Source organism: Carlito syrichta, unplaced genomic scaffold (assembly GCF_000164805.1).
Source record: "Carlito syrichta isolate Samal-C Ts95f unplaced genomic scaffold, Tarsius_syrichta-2.0.1 Scaffold153595, whole genome shotgun sequence".
NCBI classification, from domain to species: domain Eukaryota; kingdom Metazoa; phylum Chordata; class Mammalia; order Primates; family Tarsiidae; genus Carlito; species Carlito syrichta.
In genome coordinates this window covers 11,769-26,840 of record NW_007097691.1, presented here as the reverse complement: position 1 = coordinate 26,840, position 15,072 = coordinate 11,769, and the positions used below count along the sequence as shown (strand labels likewise).

Below are 15,072 nucleotides of genomic sequence, written 5' to 3'. Positions count from 1 at the left end.
TGTGACCACTGGGGGAGTCTGGGGCAGGGATCCTGGGACTTCTCTGTAGTATGTTTGTAACTTGCTGCAAATGTATAATCATGTCCAAATAAATAGTTTTTTTTAAAAATTGGCTTTGGCTAGGTGTGGTGGCTCACGCCTGTAATCCCAGCACTCTGGGAGGCCGAGGCGAGAGGATTGCCTGAGCCCAGAGATTGGAGACCAGCCTGGGTAACTTGGCAAGACCTCGTCTCTACAAAAACATAAAAAAACAGCCAGGTGTGGTGACAGACACCTGAAATCCCAGCTACTCGGGAGGCTGAGGCAGAAGGATCACAGGAGCCCAGGAGGTCAAGGCTGTGGTGAGCCATGATCAAGCCACTGCACTCCAGCCTGGGCAACACAGTGAGACTCTATCTCTACAGTCAATCAATCCATCAACCCATTAATCCAAAACCTCTTGCTTTTGTTCAGATTACTATCTCTCTCAACTTGTTTTTTTTTTTTTTCATGAAATGGGAAAGATTGAACCCTACTCAAAGGGCAATGAATTAACTGGATAAAGTAACATTCTTAAATGCCTGAATGGTACAACACAAGCACCCAAGAAACGCTAGGAAAGGTTAGCTTTTACCCAGTCATTAAAGTGAAGGATGAATTTAAGTGTGGAGCCACCTACCCCCTGTACATTCTGTGCGACATTAAACACTTTTCCTGTCCTCACGGTGAAGGCCCTAGAGGTAAGAGACAATCAGTCAATTCTTATTGAACATTCAGCATGACTTCTCCTGCTGGGCTGCCTTGGGGTTCACTCTAAAGTATCTGTTCTTTCTTTGTTTTGAGTCGGGGTCTCACTCTGTTGCCCAGGCTGGAGTGCAGTGGCATCATCATGGCTACTGCAGTCTTGAACTCTTGGGCTCAGGCGATCCTTCCATATCAGCCTTTCAAGTAGCTGGGACTACCTGTGCACGCCACCACACCCGGCTAATTTTTTAATTTTTTTGGTAGAGATGAGGTATTACTATGTTGCCCAGGCTGGTCTCAAACTCCTGGGCTCAAGCAATCCTCCCGGCTTGGCCTCTCAGAGGGGTGGGGTCATAGGTGCGAGCCACCACACTTGGCCGAGGTTCTTAGTCTTGAATGTGCATCACAATCACCTAAAGTGCTTGAGAAACCGCGGTTTGCTGGACCCACTGCCAAGTCTCTGATTCAGCAGGTCCAAGGAACTGCATTTCTTTTTTCCTTTTTTTTTTTTTTTTTTGAGTTGGAGTCTCACTCTGTTGTCCAGACTAGAGTGCAGTGGCATGCTCCCGGTCACTGCAGCCTCGACCTGCTGGGCTCCGGCGATCCTTCCGCCTCAGCCTTCCAAGTAGCTGGAACTACAGGCGCGCGTTACCACGCCTGGCTAATTTTTGATTGATAGCAGAGACAAGGTCTTGCCAAGTTACCTGGGTGGGTCTCAAAGCCGCGGGCTCAGGCAATCTACTCGCTTCGGCCTCCCAAAGTGCTGGGATGACAGGCTGAGCCACTGAGCCCGGCCAGGAAACTGAATTTCTAATCAAGTCTAACAAACTCCCAGGTTATCCTGATGCCGCTGCTGCCAGGGACCACACTTTGAGAATCTATGTAGGGAAATTAGATAATTGGAGGTAACACATTTCTTTTTTTTTTGAGTCCGAGTCTCACTCTGTCGCCCAGACTGGAGTGCAGTGGCACGCTCCCAGCCACCTCAGCCTTGACCTGCTGGGCTCCGGCGATCCCTCCACCTCAGCCTTCCAAATAGCTGGAACTACAGACGCACGCCACCACACCTGGTTAGTTTTTGTGATTTATTGTGAAGATAGAGACGAGGTCTCACCAAGTTGCCCAGGCTGATCTCGAACCCATGGGCTCAGCTTCAGCAACTGTGTGGCCACCATGGCGCTCTGCACACAGGGTCCACTAATCTAACACTTAAATTTAAAAACGTACTGGGTAGGCCGGGCGCGGTGGCTCACGCCTCTAATCCCAGCATGTTGGGAGGCCAAGGTGAGAGGATCGCCTGAGCTCACGTGTTCGAGACCAGCCTGGGCAACTTGGCGAGGCCTCATCTCTACAATAAATCAAAAAATTAGCTGGGCGTGGTGGCGCATGCTTGTAGTTCCAGCTATTTGGAAAGCTGAGGTGGAAGGATTGCCTGAGCCCAGCAGGCTGAGGCTGCGGTGGCGATGAGCATGCCACTGCCCTCCAGTCTAGGCAATAGAGGGAGACTCCAACAACAACAAAAATGTACTGGGTAAGGAATATGATCAACAGTCTACACCTTCACGGAACAAAGACACTAGTGACAGCAACAGAAAAGAAACAATTTATAGAAGAAAGAAAAAAGCCAAGCGCGGTGGGGTCTCCAATCCCAGCTGCTTAGGAAGCTGAGTTAGAAGGACTGCTTGAGGCCAGGAGTTAGAGACCAGCCTAAACTATACAGGAGATCCCTTCTCCTCTCCTTACCCACTTCCCCCAACAACAACAACAACAACAAGTGGCCAGGCGCAGTGACTCATGCCCATAATTCCAGCACTCTGGGAGGCGGAGGTGGGAGGATTGTATGAGCCCAAGAGTTCGAGACCAGCCTGGACAACGTAGCAAGACCCTGTCTCTTCAAAAAACGTTTAAAACGACCAGGGTGTGATGGCATGCACTTGTAGCCCCAGCTACTCAGGAGCTGAGGCAGGAAGACTGCCCGAGCCCAGAAGGTCGAGACTGTGGCGATCCGTGATCATGCGTCGACCTGCTGGGCTCAGGCGATCCTTCTGCCTCAGCCTTTCAAGTAGTTGGAACCACAGGCGTGCGTCACCACACCCCGACTCATTTTTGATTTATTGTAGAGATGAGGTCTCGCCAAGTTGCCCAGGCTGGTCTCGAACCCGTGGGCTCAGACAATCCTCCTGCCTCAGTCTCCCAGAGTGCTGGGATTACAGGTGTGAGCGACCTGCTTGGCCGACACTTTGGCGTGATTGTCAAGTCTAGAGGGCTTAGTTATTGGTATCTCTAGAGTGGAGACCAGGGATCCTTCTAAACATGGCACCATGCACAGGACATGCCCAGAGGAAATTACCCAGTCCCAATTGTCAACAGCAGCGATGCTGTTTAGAAACTGCGCCAAATCCTGGGAGAGACTGCAGGCTGCTCAAGGAACACGGGCTTTATTCTGGGTTCGATAGAGAAACAAAAGGGCATAGACGAGATCAGATTTGCTTGTAAATGAGGCCGGGCATGGTAGCTCACGCGTCCAGCAATTGGGGAGGCCAGGAGTTCGAGACCTGGAGGGGCAACAGAGCAGGATTCGCTCCACAAAAAATGTTACAAAGTAGCCGGGTGTGGTGGTGCACACCTGTAGTCCCGGCTACTCGGAGGCCTGAGGCAGGAGGATCGCTCAAATCCAGTAGTTCGAGGTTGCAGTGAGCTATGATCGTGCCACTGCACTCCAGCTTGGGTGTGACTCTGACTAAAAAAAAAGAAAGAAATCCCTCTGACTGCTGGGTGAGAATGGACAGACGGGCAGAGGAAGTGGCCTGGAGGGGAAGGACCCGCAAAGCAGGTCTGGATTAGAAACGGGAGGACTTGGAGATGGGCTGACCCGCTGGGAGAAAGGGAGGCAGCAGTTCGAGTCCTACGAAAAGTAAAAACCGGGAAGCCTCCAGGAGGATGGGGAATCGGCCTCCACTCGGAAATGGCCCAGCCCCCGACCCCTGGCAGCACCCCAGCCTCAGGAAGGCAGCCCCACCGGCACAGCGGCTGAGCTCTGACCCCCGGGCAGAACCGCAGAGTCGCCGTCAGCACCACCGCCAGCATCAACCTCGGCATCTCGCAAGGGCCTCCGCCGCCAGTACTGCCGTTCAACTGCCACGAGGGGTCGCTGCACAGCCTAGGGAGGGGCAGACGGGCCCACGCATGCGCACGAATGGGCTCCATGTCCTGGGCATGCGCACACGGCAGCACTGCGCTCTGTCCAGACGCTGAGCATGCGCAGGCAATCCCCGGGAAAGTCCGAAACGGCGCACAGTAACTCTCGCCCAGAGCCCGGGCATGCGTCCTCGGCCACCCACGTGCAGTCTAGAGTTTGAGCATGCGCAGGCCGTCAAAGGGAAGCCTAAATCTGCTCACCACTACAAGCCTCAGAGCGGAGCATGCGCATTGTCACCCGCGCGCCTAAGAGTCAGCCCAGGATGCCCACAAGTTCCCAAAGGCTGCGCGTTTGGCGCAACACCGATTCTTTCTAGCGCGAGCCCACAGCTTTCTACGTGACCGGAAAGAGTTTTGAGCGCACAAGTCGGGAGACCGGAACAGGTGGAGGTGACGAGGGAACTCGAACTCCGCCCCTTTCGCTTCGCGTAGGCCTCTCCCCTCGTTGCGGCTGCCTCGGGCCACGCCCCCTCCGGAGCCGAGGCACGCGCCGCGCGTCACGTGCGCTTCCACCCGGCGAGCGGAAATGACGCGAGTCCTGCGCGCCGTCAGTATGGCCGGGCTATGGCGGCGGGCACAGGCTACGTGAGACTGTGGGGAGCGGCGCGGAGTTGGGCGCTGCGGCGGCCGATACTGGCCGCCGCCGGGGGGCGGGTCCCCACTGCCGCCGGAGCGTGGCTGCCCAAAGGCCGGAGGGCCTGCGAGGCCTCTCCTCCTTGGGCGCAGTGGGGCGGAGGCCCGGCGACTGCGGGCCAGTGGCGGGGGTTTTGGGAGGCGAACAGCCGCGGTAGCAGCAGCGCATTCTCGGGGGGCGAGGATTCCTCCGAGGGCGGCGCGGAAGAAGGGGCCGGGGGCACGGGGAGCAGTGCGGGCGGTGGAGAAGGCCCGGTCATAACGGCGCTCACGCCCATGACGATCCCCGACGTGTTCCCGCACCTGCCGCTCATCGCCATCACCCGCAACCCGGTGTTCCCGCGCTTTATCAAGATTATCGAGGTAATGAGAGCCCCGCCTCGGCCTCAAGTTTTCCCACCTCTGCGAGCAGCGGGTTGGACCGTGGGATCACTTAGCGCCCTCGTGCCGCGCAACTTTTTCAGACACGAAGTTTCTCGAAGGCTGGAGTTTGAATCCTCGTGTGCTCACCACTAGCTTGGGGACCTTGAGCCAAATTCCTCCTTTCGGATCTCTTAGGTTCTGTTAGATGAGAGGAGTTGAACCTGATGAGCTTAGGACTGTTCACCGGTGGTTGAAATCCGGGGCTGGGAGGGACCCGAACAGTGTAGCGGCGCTGTTACTTTTCTGCTTACTTGGCACATGTTTTGTAACAGCCTCTCCCACAGGCATTCTGCCGTCTGGTTACAAGCCCCGTTGGGATCAGGACTCATTCTTTTTCATGAAACAAGTGTTTCTTGACTGCTTATTCTATGCCAGACGCTGTTCAAGGTGCTGGGGATATGGCAGTGAACAAGACAGAAACTTCTGCCTCTGAAGCCTGGTGTGGTGACTCACACCAGTAATCCCAGCTACTGAGGCGGGAGGATCGCTTGAGTGGGGGAAGTCGAGTCCAGCCTGGGCAACATAGCACAACCCTGTCTCAAAAAAAAAAAAAAAAATCTGCCTTTGGAGCTTAACATGGTCACGGGAGGCTTAGGAGAAAGGTGGGAAGGAGACGTTTTTTATTCTTTCACAGAGTTCTTGACCTTTTATCGTGTAGTAAGTACTGAGAATACTGTAAGTCAAACAGTGCCTGGCTGAAGGAACTTATTTCTGGTAGAGGTATAAGATCCCTTCAGATTAAAAGTCTTGGGTTGGAGAGGAAGCAGGGTGATGTAACAGAGAGAAACCAGTCAGTGAGTCCAAGGAACTTGAACTTTTAGAGTAGGAAGGACTCGAATGCCTTCCCCTCAACCTCTTCTGATGTGGAAACTAGAGTCCATGAAAGAAAGGTTGTCTCTTAACTGTCTAAGCAAGGTCAAACAGTGAGTCAGCCTCTGTTCACCCTCCAGCCTCTCCCCCCACCCTCCAGACTCTGCTAAATAAATCTCAAGGATCCCTTGGACGGGAAAAGGACAGTACAGGGGGGCAGCAGCCAGTTAGGAGGGAACGCGAGAGCTTCTCCTACACTGCTAACTGTGTGTGTCTGAGCCACCCTTCCCAGGCCCTTGATATCGGGTGGTGGTTACTAGTGCAGGCTTTGGAGCCAGACCCTGTGGAGTCCTGTCCTGGCTCCATACCTACAGCTTGTTATTCCTGGACCTCCACTTACCTGGGAAATGGACATAATATCATTTTTTAGAACTGTTGTTAAATGAGGTCCTATGTGTGAAGATTCAGAACCATGCCTGGTGGTTTGAATGCCTCAGTAATCACTGCTGCTGGTCCTACTTGGTGCACTTCTGACATTTAAGAAACCCACCCTAGGCCTTTTTCCTATCCTTTTTTTTCTGAGTTGGAGTCTCACTCTGTCGCCCAGACTGGAGTGCAGTGGCCGCTCCCGGCCACCGCAGCCTCGACCTGCTGGGCTCCGGCAATCCTGCCTCAGCCTTCAAGTAGCTGGAACTACAGGCACACGCTACCATACCCGGCTCATTTTTAAAATTTATTGTAGAGATGAGGTCTCGAACCCGTGGGCGCAGGCAATCCACTCACCTCAGCCTCCCAAGGCGCGGGATTACAGGCTGAGCCACCAAGCCCGGCTTTTCCTATCCTTGACTTCACCTCTGGCAGGTGTCTTTACCCTCCTCCCAAGGCTCCTGGGGCCAGGACTGGTCTCAGCTCTGCAGTGTGACTGATGCTCCTTGCTCCCAGCACCTGAACAGAGAGATGATTCTTTCAAGATGGTGCTCTGCCCATGTGGAGCTAGCCAGGATGGATGAGTTGCTGTGGGAGACTGGCACTTGGGAGACTGGCAGTTGGTACTCCCTGTCTTTTGGTTGGTGGTAATTTGAAAATAAAAGGGATTGTACCCAGGCAGGGGAGGCAGGTGGCCAAAGATGAAGTCAGCTATTGGTAGAGGAGAGATTGGGGCAGCTTCTTTGGGACCCAGTGAATGTCCCTTCTTCCTAGAAAAAAATATAGTGAAAGGAATTCCTGGACTGTAAGTGAAGATCCCCCACTAATGAGTTAAAACAGTGCCTCTCAAAGGGTGGTCTGGACTAGCATTGGCAGCACACCCTGGAGCTTGTTTGGAATACAGATTCTTGGACCCAACCCAGGCCACTTAAGTCAGAAACTCCAGGTGGGCCCAGCAGTCGGGTTTGTTTGTTTTTTTAATTTTTTGAGTCGGTGTCTCACCCAGGCTGGAGCCACCACTGCTTCAACCTGCTAGGCTCAGACAGTCCTCTCGCCTCAGCCATCCCCTGCACCCCCTGCCAAGTAGCTGGGACTACAGGCATGTGCCACCACATCTGACCGATTTTTTTGATTTATTGTAGAGACAGGATCTTGCCAAGTTGCCCAAGCTAGTTTCCAACCATGAGGTCAGGGAGTCCTCTCGCCTCGACCTCCCAAAGTGCAGGGATTACAGGTGTGAGCCACTGCACCCAGCCCAGCAGTCAGTTTTAACAAGTCCTCCAGGTAACTCTGATGTCTACCAAAGTTTGAGGGCCATTAAGTGAATCCAGGTCTGGCCTGGGTGTTATCGTAAGCTTGAAAGAAATCAAGTGAGCCTGTCATGCTTGACTCCCAGCACTTGGAGAGGCTGAAGCAGGAGGACCCCTTGAGGCCAGGACTTCGAGACCAGCCTGGGCAACATAGCAAGACCTTGTCTCTATTTAAAATAAAAATAAAAATACATGAGCCGGGTGTGGCGGCTCTTGCCAGTATGTAGTCCCAGCTACTCAGGAGACGGAGACAGGATGATCACCTGAACCTGTGGTGAGCTGTGTTAGTGGCACTGCACCCCAGCCTGGATGACAGTGAGGATCTGACTCAAAAAAAATGTCAGCGAGCCTAAGGACATCTGTGCTCCTTGCTTCATCAGATGTTTGCTAGAAGACGCCATTAACCCTGAACCTACCATTGAAATGACATCGAGAATGTACTGCAATCCTGAGCTTTTGTTGTTGTAGTTGTTGTTTTTTAAAAGTATAAAAATAGGGGCAACCCCTTCGGGTCCCTTCCCACTGTGGGAACTTTTCTTTCCTCTCAATAAATCCTGCTTTCTCAAAAAAAAAGTAGTAAAATAAATTTACTGAGTATGCTGCCAGAGAGCAGCAGGCAGAACAGCAATAAGGGAGCTGTCTGTTCATCCTGGGAGTTTTGATCATGAATAAATAGCATATAGGTGTGATTAGAAAATCACTTTCAGTGCAAGTGGAAGTTACCAGCTCCCTGGGGTGGGCCACATTTGAAATACACGTTTATGTTGTCTTCTGACATTAATAAAAGCAGAATGGTTCTGATTTTCAAATCAAGACATTCTGTCAGTGAAATCCTGTTGAAACTGAATGTTAAATCAATTTCTTGATCCTGGCTGTTTGTCTACTCTGACTTTTCTTTAGGAAGGGAGGGGCACTAAGAAATGCAACTAGTCAATCCTGCCTCACTTCACTGACCACCACCACCCCCTGTCCCAGTTTGGTTCATTTTGGTTTGGTTTAGGGTCCTGGGTCAGATTAGCTTGCCCCCAGAGAATAATCTAGAAATCTCTAGAGCTGCTGTCAAAAATGTCAGTGGTGTTGCCCAAAGCAAAAATAAAAAGTAGCCAAAGAATCAAAATGAAATATAGTAAATACTTCATCTGACAATAGTGAAGAATCCAGAATACACAGTGATCAATGTGCTTTAATATCTTATTGTTCAACTTGACATTTTCTAGGATTGTACTTGATGAAAATGCCAACACATTAGACCAGACCACTGTTTGGATTCAAGAACACTGTGATTGAAATTTTTGGAGTAACTAATTGTTGATGTTATAAGATACAAATAAATGTTGAAAATGGAGACTATAAAAAGAAAAAAGAACCTACCCTGCATTTCACTTTGGGGTCGTTGTCATACTAGGTTAAAAATAAGAAGTTGGTTGAGCTGCTAAGAAGGAAAGTTCGACTTGCCCAGCCTTATGTCGGCGTCTTTCTAAAGAGAGATGACAAGTAAGTGTCGTTTCCTTCCTTCGCTGAAATCGCCTTCGAGTGTAGCTCACCGCAAATACTGCTCTGTAGAGTAGTCTGGGCCTTTGTGTGACCTAAAAGAAACCAGGGGTGATCTCCAGGGAAAAGGCCAATAACCGGGCAGTCTCCCTTTTCAGCCTGAGTTGAGGACTCAGCTGGTGGCTCCTCGCACCCTGTTCCTTGCAGAGTCTCGGTGGGAGGGGTTGACCGCAAGGGCCCTGAGCAGTAAAATGCGCCTGTGATGCTGTTCCAGCGAGGCGAGCTGGGCGCCCAAGGCAGCTCCAGGTCCATCCACCTTGACTCCATGCAGAAATTAGCATGCGTCCTAAGAGAAGAAAGGCCAAGTCCCGTCTGGGCCCACCTTCCTGACCGACTTAGGGAGGAGCTGCCCTCCCGGGGGCTGTCACCACTGGGGCAGACCTTGCTCTGGGTGGGCACCCAGGAGGCTGCTCTTGGCTCTCAGTGGTGCCTGGCAGCGGTGTTTCTTTTCTCCGTCGCCTCCCCTCGGCCCATGGCGGCCACTGAGCCTCAGCACTCCTCTGCGTTCCTCTCCCCCAGCAATGAGTCCGACGTGGTCGAAAGCCTGGATGAGATCTACCACACGGGGACATTTGCCCAGATCCACGAGATGCAGGACCTTGGGGACAAGCTGCGCATGATCGTCATGGGACATAGAAGGTGTGTGGGCCAGCCTGCGAGGGGCACTGGCACGTGGGATCAGAAGTGTGACCCCCCGTGGAAAGAGCAGCCCTGGAGGGCCCTGGTCCCAGCAGACACTTGTCCGTCAGCCCTGCCGCTTGGCTGTGAGCAGTGAGGCCAGAGATGGGGAGGAGGTGGGACACGTCGCCTGCATATCCCCCCCTTCTCAGAAAGTGTCAGCCATTAGCAGTGGCACTATGTTGCCCTTTCAACCTGAGCGCCCGTGTCTGCGACTACCAGCGTATGCAGCGGCTTAGCAGTTTGCGGTCTTTGACTCAGCCGGACATACTTCCTCTTCAGTTCGTGTCATGTATTTTAAGTTGGGGTCTCACTCTGTTGTCCAGGCTGGAGTGCAGTGGCATGGTCACAGCTCTGCAACCTCGACCTCCTGGGTTCAGGCAATTCTCCCGCCTCAGCCTCCTGAGTAGCTGGGACAACAGGTGTGCACCACCATGCTTGGCTTATTTTTTTATTTTATTTTTTTTGTAGAGATGGGGTCTTGCTGTGTTGCTCTGGTTGGCCTCAAACTCCTGGACTCAGGCAATCCTCCTATCTTGGCCTCCCGAAGTGCTGGGATGACAGGTGTGAGCCACTGCCCCTGGCCGCAGTCTGGGTAGTTTGTGTCTCCATCCTGTGGGAAGGCTGTAGCCGGCATTGGCAAGCCCAGTTAATCCCTTGTGCTGTTCATGTTAAGGAGAGGCCATGAGGTCAGCATAGGGCTGGCGTGCTGTCACGTGCACAAACCTGCTTTGCAAGTGTGTCTGGATTGTTGCCTCTTAGGGGCCCTGGTCCACGGGAAATATCTCCCCAGACATTCCCTGGGGTTAGTTGACTCAGCTCCCTCCCTCCCGTTGTTCTCCCAGAGCTACTTTCTCGTGTCAGCTGGGTGGTACGCCCAGAACACACAGGGGAGATGGCCCGGACCCTCGCTGATTGTGTAGAAAGACCTGGTGGTGGTCCCGCTGTCCTCAGCCTCCATAGCTTTCTTCATCTACCCACGGTGGGGTCTGTGGTGCGGCCAAGACTGCCTCTCCGTCTCCTGGAGGACTCTTGGGCTAAAGGGAACAGACAAAGATGTAGTAGAAATTAATAAAAGCAGTGGTGGCTGCTAACTCTATGCCCACTCAGCTGACCCACGGGGTGCCTTGCCGAGTGAGACTTGCTGGGGCGCGGGCTGGGCCTGCTTGGTGACAGACTGGTCCCAGCTTCCTGTCCTCTGCGCATCTCGCTCAGTAGCCATGTGACCCAGGCACTGAGTCAGCACCCTGAGTACCTACCTCTCAGGCTGCCTTCTGTGGAGGTACCCTTTTCATCCGTGCAGCAGCAGAGAGACCTGAGGGGTGGTGGGGCCTGGTGTCTGCCAGACAGTAGGCAGAATGCGGAGAAACAGACCCAGAGCCACCGTGTGACAGGCTCAAGGCCAAGCACGGGTAGCCTGGATCCTCGAGCTGGGCCTGGGCTTGGCTAGGCTGACGGCTTGCCAGAACCCCAGAGCTTGTTACTGCAGCTCGTCCCTGGGGCTTGTCCACCTGTGGAGGACAGTGGGGCATTGGCGTGGGACACAGGGAACGTGTGAGTCTGAGCCTGTGGTAGAAGCGACGCCGGTTATGGGGCTCTAGACAGGCCCTGGGGGCTACAGGGGCCCGGACTCAGCAGGACCTGCCGGGAAGGCCTCGGCCCAGGCCAGGTCACCCCCCCGCCTTGATGACTCACCTGCACCCCACTCTGTCTTCAGGATCCATCTCAGCCGACAGCTGGAGGTGGAGCCCGAGGAGCTGGAGGCCGAGAGCAAGCAGAAGCCGCGCAGGAAGGCGAAGCGGGGAAAGAAGGAGGCAGAGGATGAGCTGGGCGCCCGGCACCAGGCCGAGGTGGCAGGGGAGCCGAGCCCTGATGCCCCCGGCGAGGTCCTCATGGTGGAAGTGGAGAACGTCGTCCATGAAGACTTCCAGGTCACGGAGGAGGTGAAAGTAAGGCCACGCACGGGTCACACGGTCCCGGGTACATCTCTCTCGGGGGATCCCACAGCCTTTCCAGGAAGACCCTGAGCCGCTCGGGGAAGGTCTGGTGCCTCTGGAAGGCCAGTTCTTGGGAATGAGTAGCATACTTTTCCTCCCAAAAGTCTTGGGAAGACACTGGGCTCCCAAGGCTTCGGGAGACACACCTGGGCCCGTGGCTGCTCTGAAGGAGGCAGGACTTGAACCCAGGCCAGGCCCCAGCCTGTGTCCTTGTGCGGAAGTCTCCAGTGGCTACCAAAGCACCTGCCATTCTGCCTCCTTCCCATCAAGCCCAGGAGGAGAGTAGAGGGGGCAGGCACTCCGGGCTGCAGGACAGGAAAGAAACAGCTTTTGGCCACCCTGGCCTGCACACCTAGGTTATCCTGCCTGCCTGGTAGTGACGACCCGCCCTCTCGCTGGTAGGGACGCTTAGCAAAACTAACCCAAGGGCTGGAATGTGCCGGCTCCTCCTGTATGTGCTGGTGTCCCCTCCTCTCTGAGCAGAACACAGGTGAGGCAGAGCCAGGGCCTTTGGTTGGTCTGTTCTTAGTCACAGTAGGCTGTGATGTTGTGTAGAGGAGGATTCTGGGCTGCTGCTGAGCTTGGCGGGGAGTGGTGCCATGATCTAATGGTGATGTCTGCCACGGACTCTGAAAGGGGCTCAGCTGCACGGCCGCAGGTGTGGGCAGACAGTCCTGTCCACAGGCCTACACAGGCCCTGGAGGTCAGCGCTGTGGTGGAAACATCTTGTAATTCTGCACCGTCAGCCCCTCCTGGCTGTTGAGCACTTGAAGTGCCACTGAGGGATGGAATGTAGAACTGTATTTGATTTGAACTCATTTAAATTTAAACAGCTGCTGTTGGCTGTGCTGTAGCCCAGTGCTAGTTCCTACATGCATCTCGCAGCAGGGAAAGACAGATGACTAAACCACAGACACTGTGCCTACAAGAGTCAGGCAGATCCCGAGGAGCAGAGAGGGACGTCCAGCGGCCACCGGGGTCAACTCAGCTCAGGTCAAGCCCGGTGATTAGAGACCGGTATGACGTGTTAAAATGTGGCTGTGGGCCGGATGCGGTGGCTCACACCTACAATCCCAGCACTTTGGGAGGCTGAGGTGGGGGGGATTGCCTGAGTCCACAGGTTCGAGACCAGCCTAGACAACTTGGTGAGACCTCATCTCTACAAGAAATCAAAAAATTAGCCGGGTGTGGTGGCGCGTGTCTGTAGTTCCAGCTACTTGGAAGGCTGAGACAGAAAGATCACCTGAGCCCAGCAGGTCAGGGCTCCGGTGGCTGTGAGCGTGCCACTGCACTCTAGCCTGGGCGACAGATTAAGACTCCAACTCAAAAATAAAGTAAAATAAAATGTGGCTGTCTTACTTCTTGTCGAGCTGTGGTTTTCTGTTGTCAGCTGTGTCCAGGGATTGGCCAGGGATCTGCTGGCCTTGCTGTGAATTCAAGAGGCAGCAAGAAAGAAAATAGCCCCCAACTGTACCATACCCACAGTGCCCACGGCAGAGGGAGAGTCTGGCACCAGATTCCAGGAGGTGGCAGCTGAGAGCCTTGGTGACACAGGCTTGCTCTAGTTGAAGATAACTCACAGTCTGGGCACCTTATGGTTGAGGCAGAGAAGGGGCTGTGAGGCTCGTGTCTCAAGGAGCAAAGACACTGCAAGGCACAAGGCTCAGAGGGTTCGGGAGATGGGCTTCGGCTTTGGTTTTCACTTTTGTCTGGTATCCCTTGGCCTTGTGAGTGTGAGCACCACTCCTTGGTCTCTGAGGCCGTCCTTGGCCAGGGCTGTGTGGGTGGGAGTTGGGACAGCAGGTGGGAGGGACTCCAGGGGCCACACCCCTGTGGCAGGAGCCCTGTCAGGCTCCGGTGACACCTGTGGCCTCCCTGTGTTCCAGGCCCTGACCGCTGAGATTGTGAAGACCATCCGGGACATCATCGCCTTGAACCCTCTCTACAGGTTGGTCTGCTGCATGCACCTGGCCAGGCTGGGGTCTCTCCGGCCCTTCCTGTAGCTAGGTCAGAGTGGCCTACAGGGAATCGGCCGATTTTACAGGCCCAGGTTGTCCCTGTCTTCCTAAGGCCAGAAGCCTGTATTGTCATCAACCGGGGGAGAGCAGGCAGTCTCGGGAGGGACGAGGCCCACACAGCTGCCAGGGGGAGTGCATTTGGGCACGTGAGTCTCTAGCCTGGTGTGGGCAGACCCTGTTGGCCCTGAACTTGGTGGGGCCCAGGAAGCAGTGTGGACCCAAGTGAGCGTCCAGGGCCTTGCCCGGAACCCCCAGGAAAGGCCGCTGAGGCTCAGGTTCCTCCCAGGCCCTGGCTGCCACAGCAGCAGTGTCTCTCTGTCCCCTCAGGGAGTCAGTGCTACAGATGATGCAGGCGGGCCAGCGGGTGGTGGACAACCCCATCTACCTGAGCGACATGGGCGCTGCATTGACCGGAGCCGAGTCCCACGAGCTGCAGGACGTCCTGGAGGAGACCAACGTGAGTGCCCACCCCACATGCCCTGTCTGTGCCCACATGTGTGGCCTCACCATGTCCAGGAGCCTGGCTGCTTGTCCTGGCCTGTTTCTGAGATGATTTCCCATGAGCCTGTGCCTGTCTGGCCACATCCGTTTGGCTTGTTCTTCTAAACAGCCTCATTAGCATTTGGCAGGGCAGTGCCTGTTGCTTATTTCGTTGGCTCCTTTGGACTGGCTGTCTGGGGTGTCCCAGCCTTTTGCTGTTAAGAACAGTACTTCCAGCCAGGTACAGTGGCTCATGCCTGTAATCTCAGTCCTTTGGAAGGCCAAGATGAGAGTATTGCTTGAACCCAAGAATTCAAGACCAATCTGGGCAACATATCAAGATTTCGTCTCTACAAAAAAAAAAAAGCAAAAAATTAGCTGGACTTGGTGGCATGTTCCTGTAGTCCCAGCTACTCGGGAGGTTGAGGCAGAAGGATTGCCTGAGCCCAGGAGGTCAAGGCTGCGGTGAGCTGTGATTGTGCCACTGCACTCCAGCTTGGGCAACAGAGTGAGACCCTGTCTCTTAAAAAACAAGCTGGGTGCGGTGGCTCAAGCCTGAAATCCCAGCACTTTGGGAGGCCGAGGTGAGAGGATTGCCTGAGCCCAACGGGTTCAAGAACAGCCTGAGTAACTTGGTAAGACCTCATTTCTGCGATAAATAAAAAAATGAGCTGGGTGTGGTAGCACGCACCTGTAGTTCTGACTGCTTGGAAAGCTGAGGCGGAAAGGTCACCTGAGCCCAGCAGGTTGACACTGGGGTGGCTGTGAGCGTGCCACTGTACTCTAGCCTGGGCGACAGTGAAACTCAATTAAAAAAAAAAAAAA

General features: G+C 54.2%; 1 protein-coding gene across 1 annotated transcript in view; it reads left to right on the top strand.

Annotated features, from left to right (window-relative positions):
* Window positions 1–4,329: 4,329 nt before the first annotated feature.
* The window catches only part of LONP1 (lon peptidase 1, mitochondrial), a 16,619-nt gene continuing 5,876 nt past the window's right edge, over window positions 4,330–15,072 (top strand). The window contains exons 1-6 of the mRNA XM_021708939.1: window positions 4,330–4,917; window positions 8,929–9,017; window positions 9,594–9,713; window positions 11,470–11,701; window positions 13,636–13,697; window positions 14,095–14,224. Coding sequence (XP_021564614.1) covers window positions 4,486–4,917; window positions 8,929–9,017; window positions 9,594–9,713; window positions 11,470–11,701; window positions 13,636–13,697; window positions 14,095–14,224 — 1,065 coding nt within the window. The 5' untranslated portion in view covers window positions 4,330–4,485. The remainder of the gene's footprint in view (window positions 4,918–8,928; window positions 9,018–9,593; window positions 9,714–11,469; window positions 11,702–13,635; window positions 13,698–14,094; window positions 14,225–15,072) is intronic.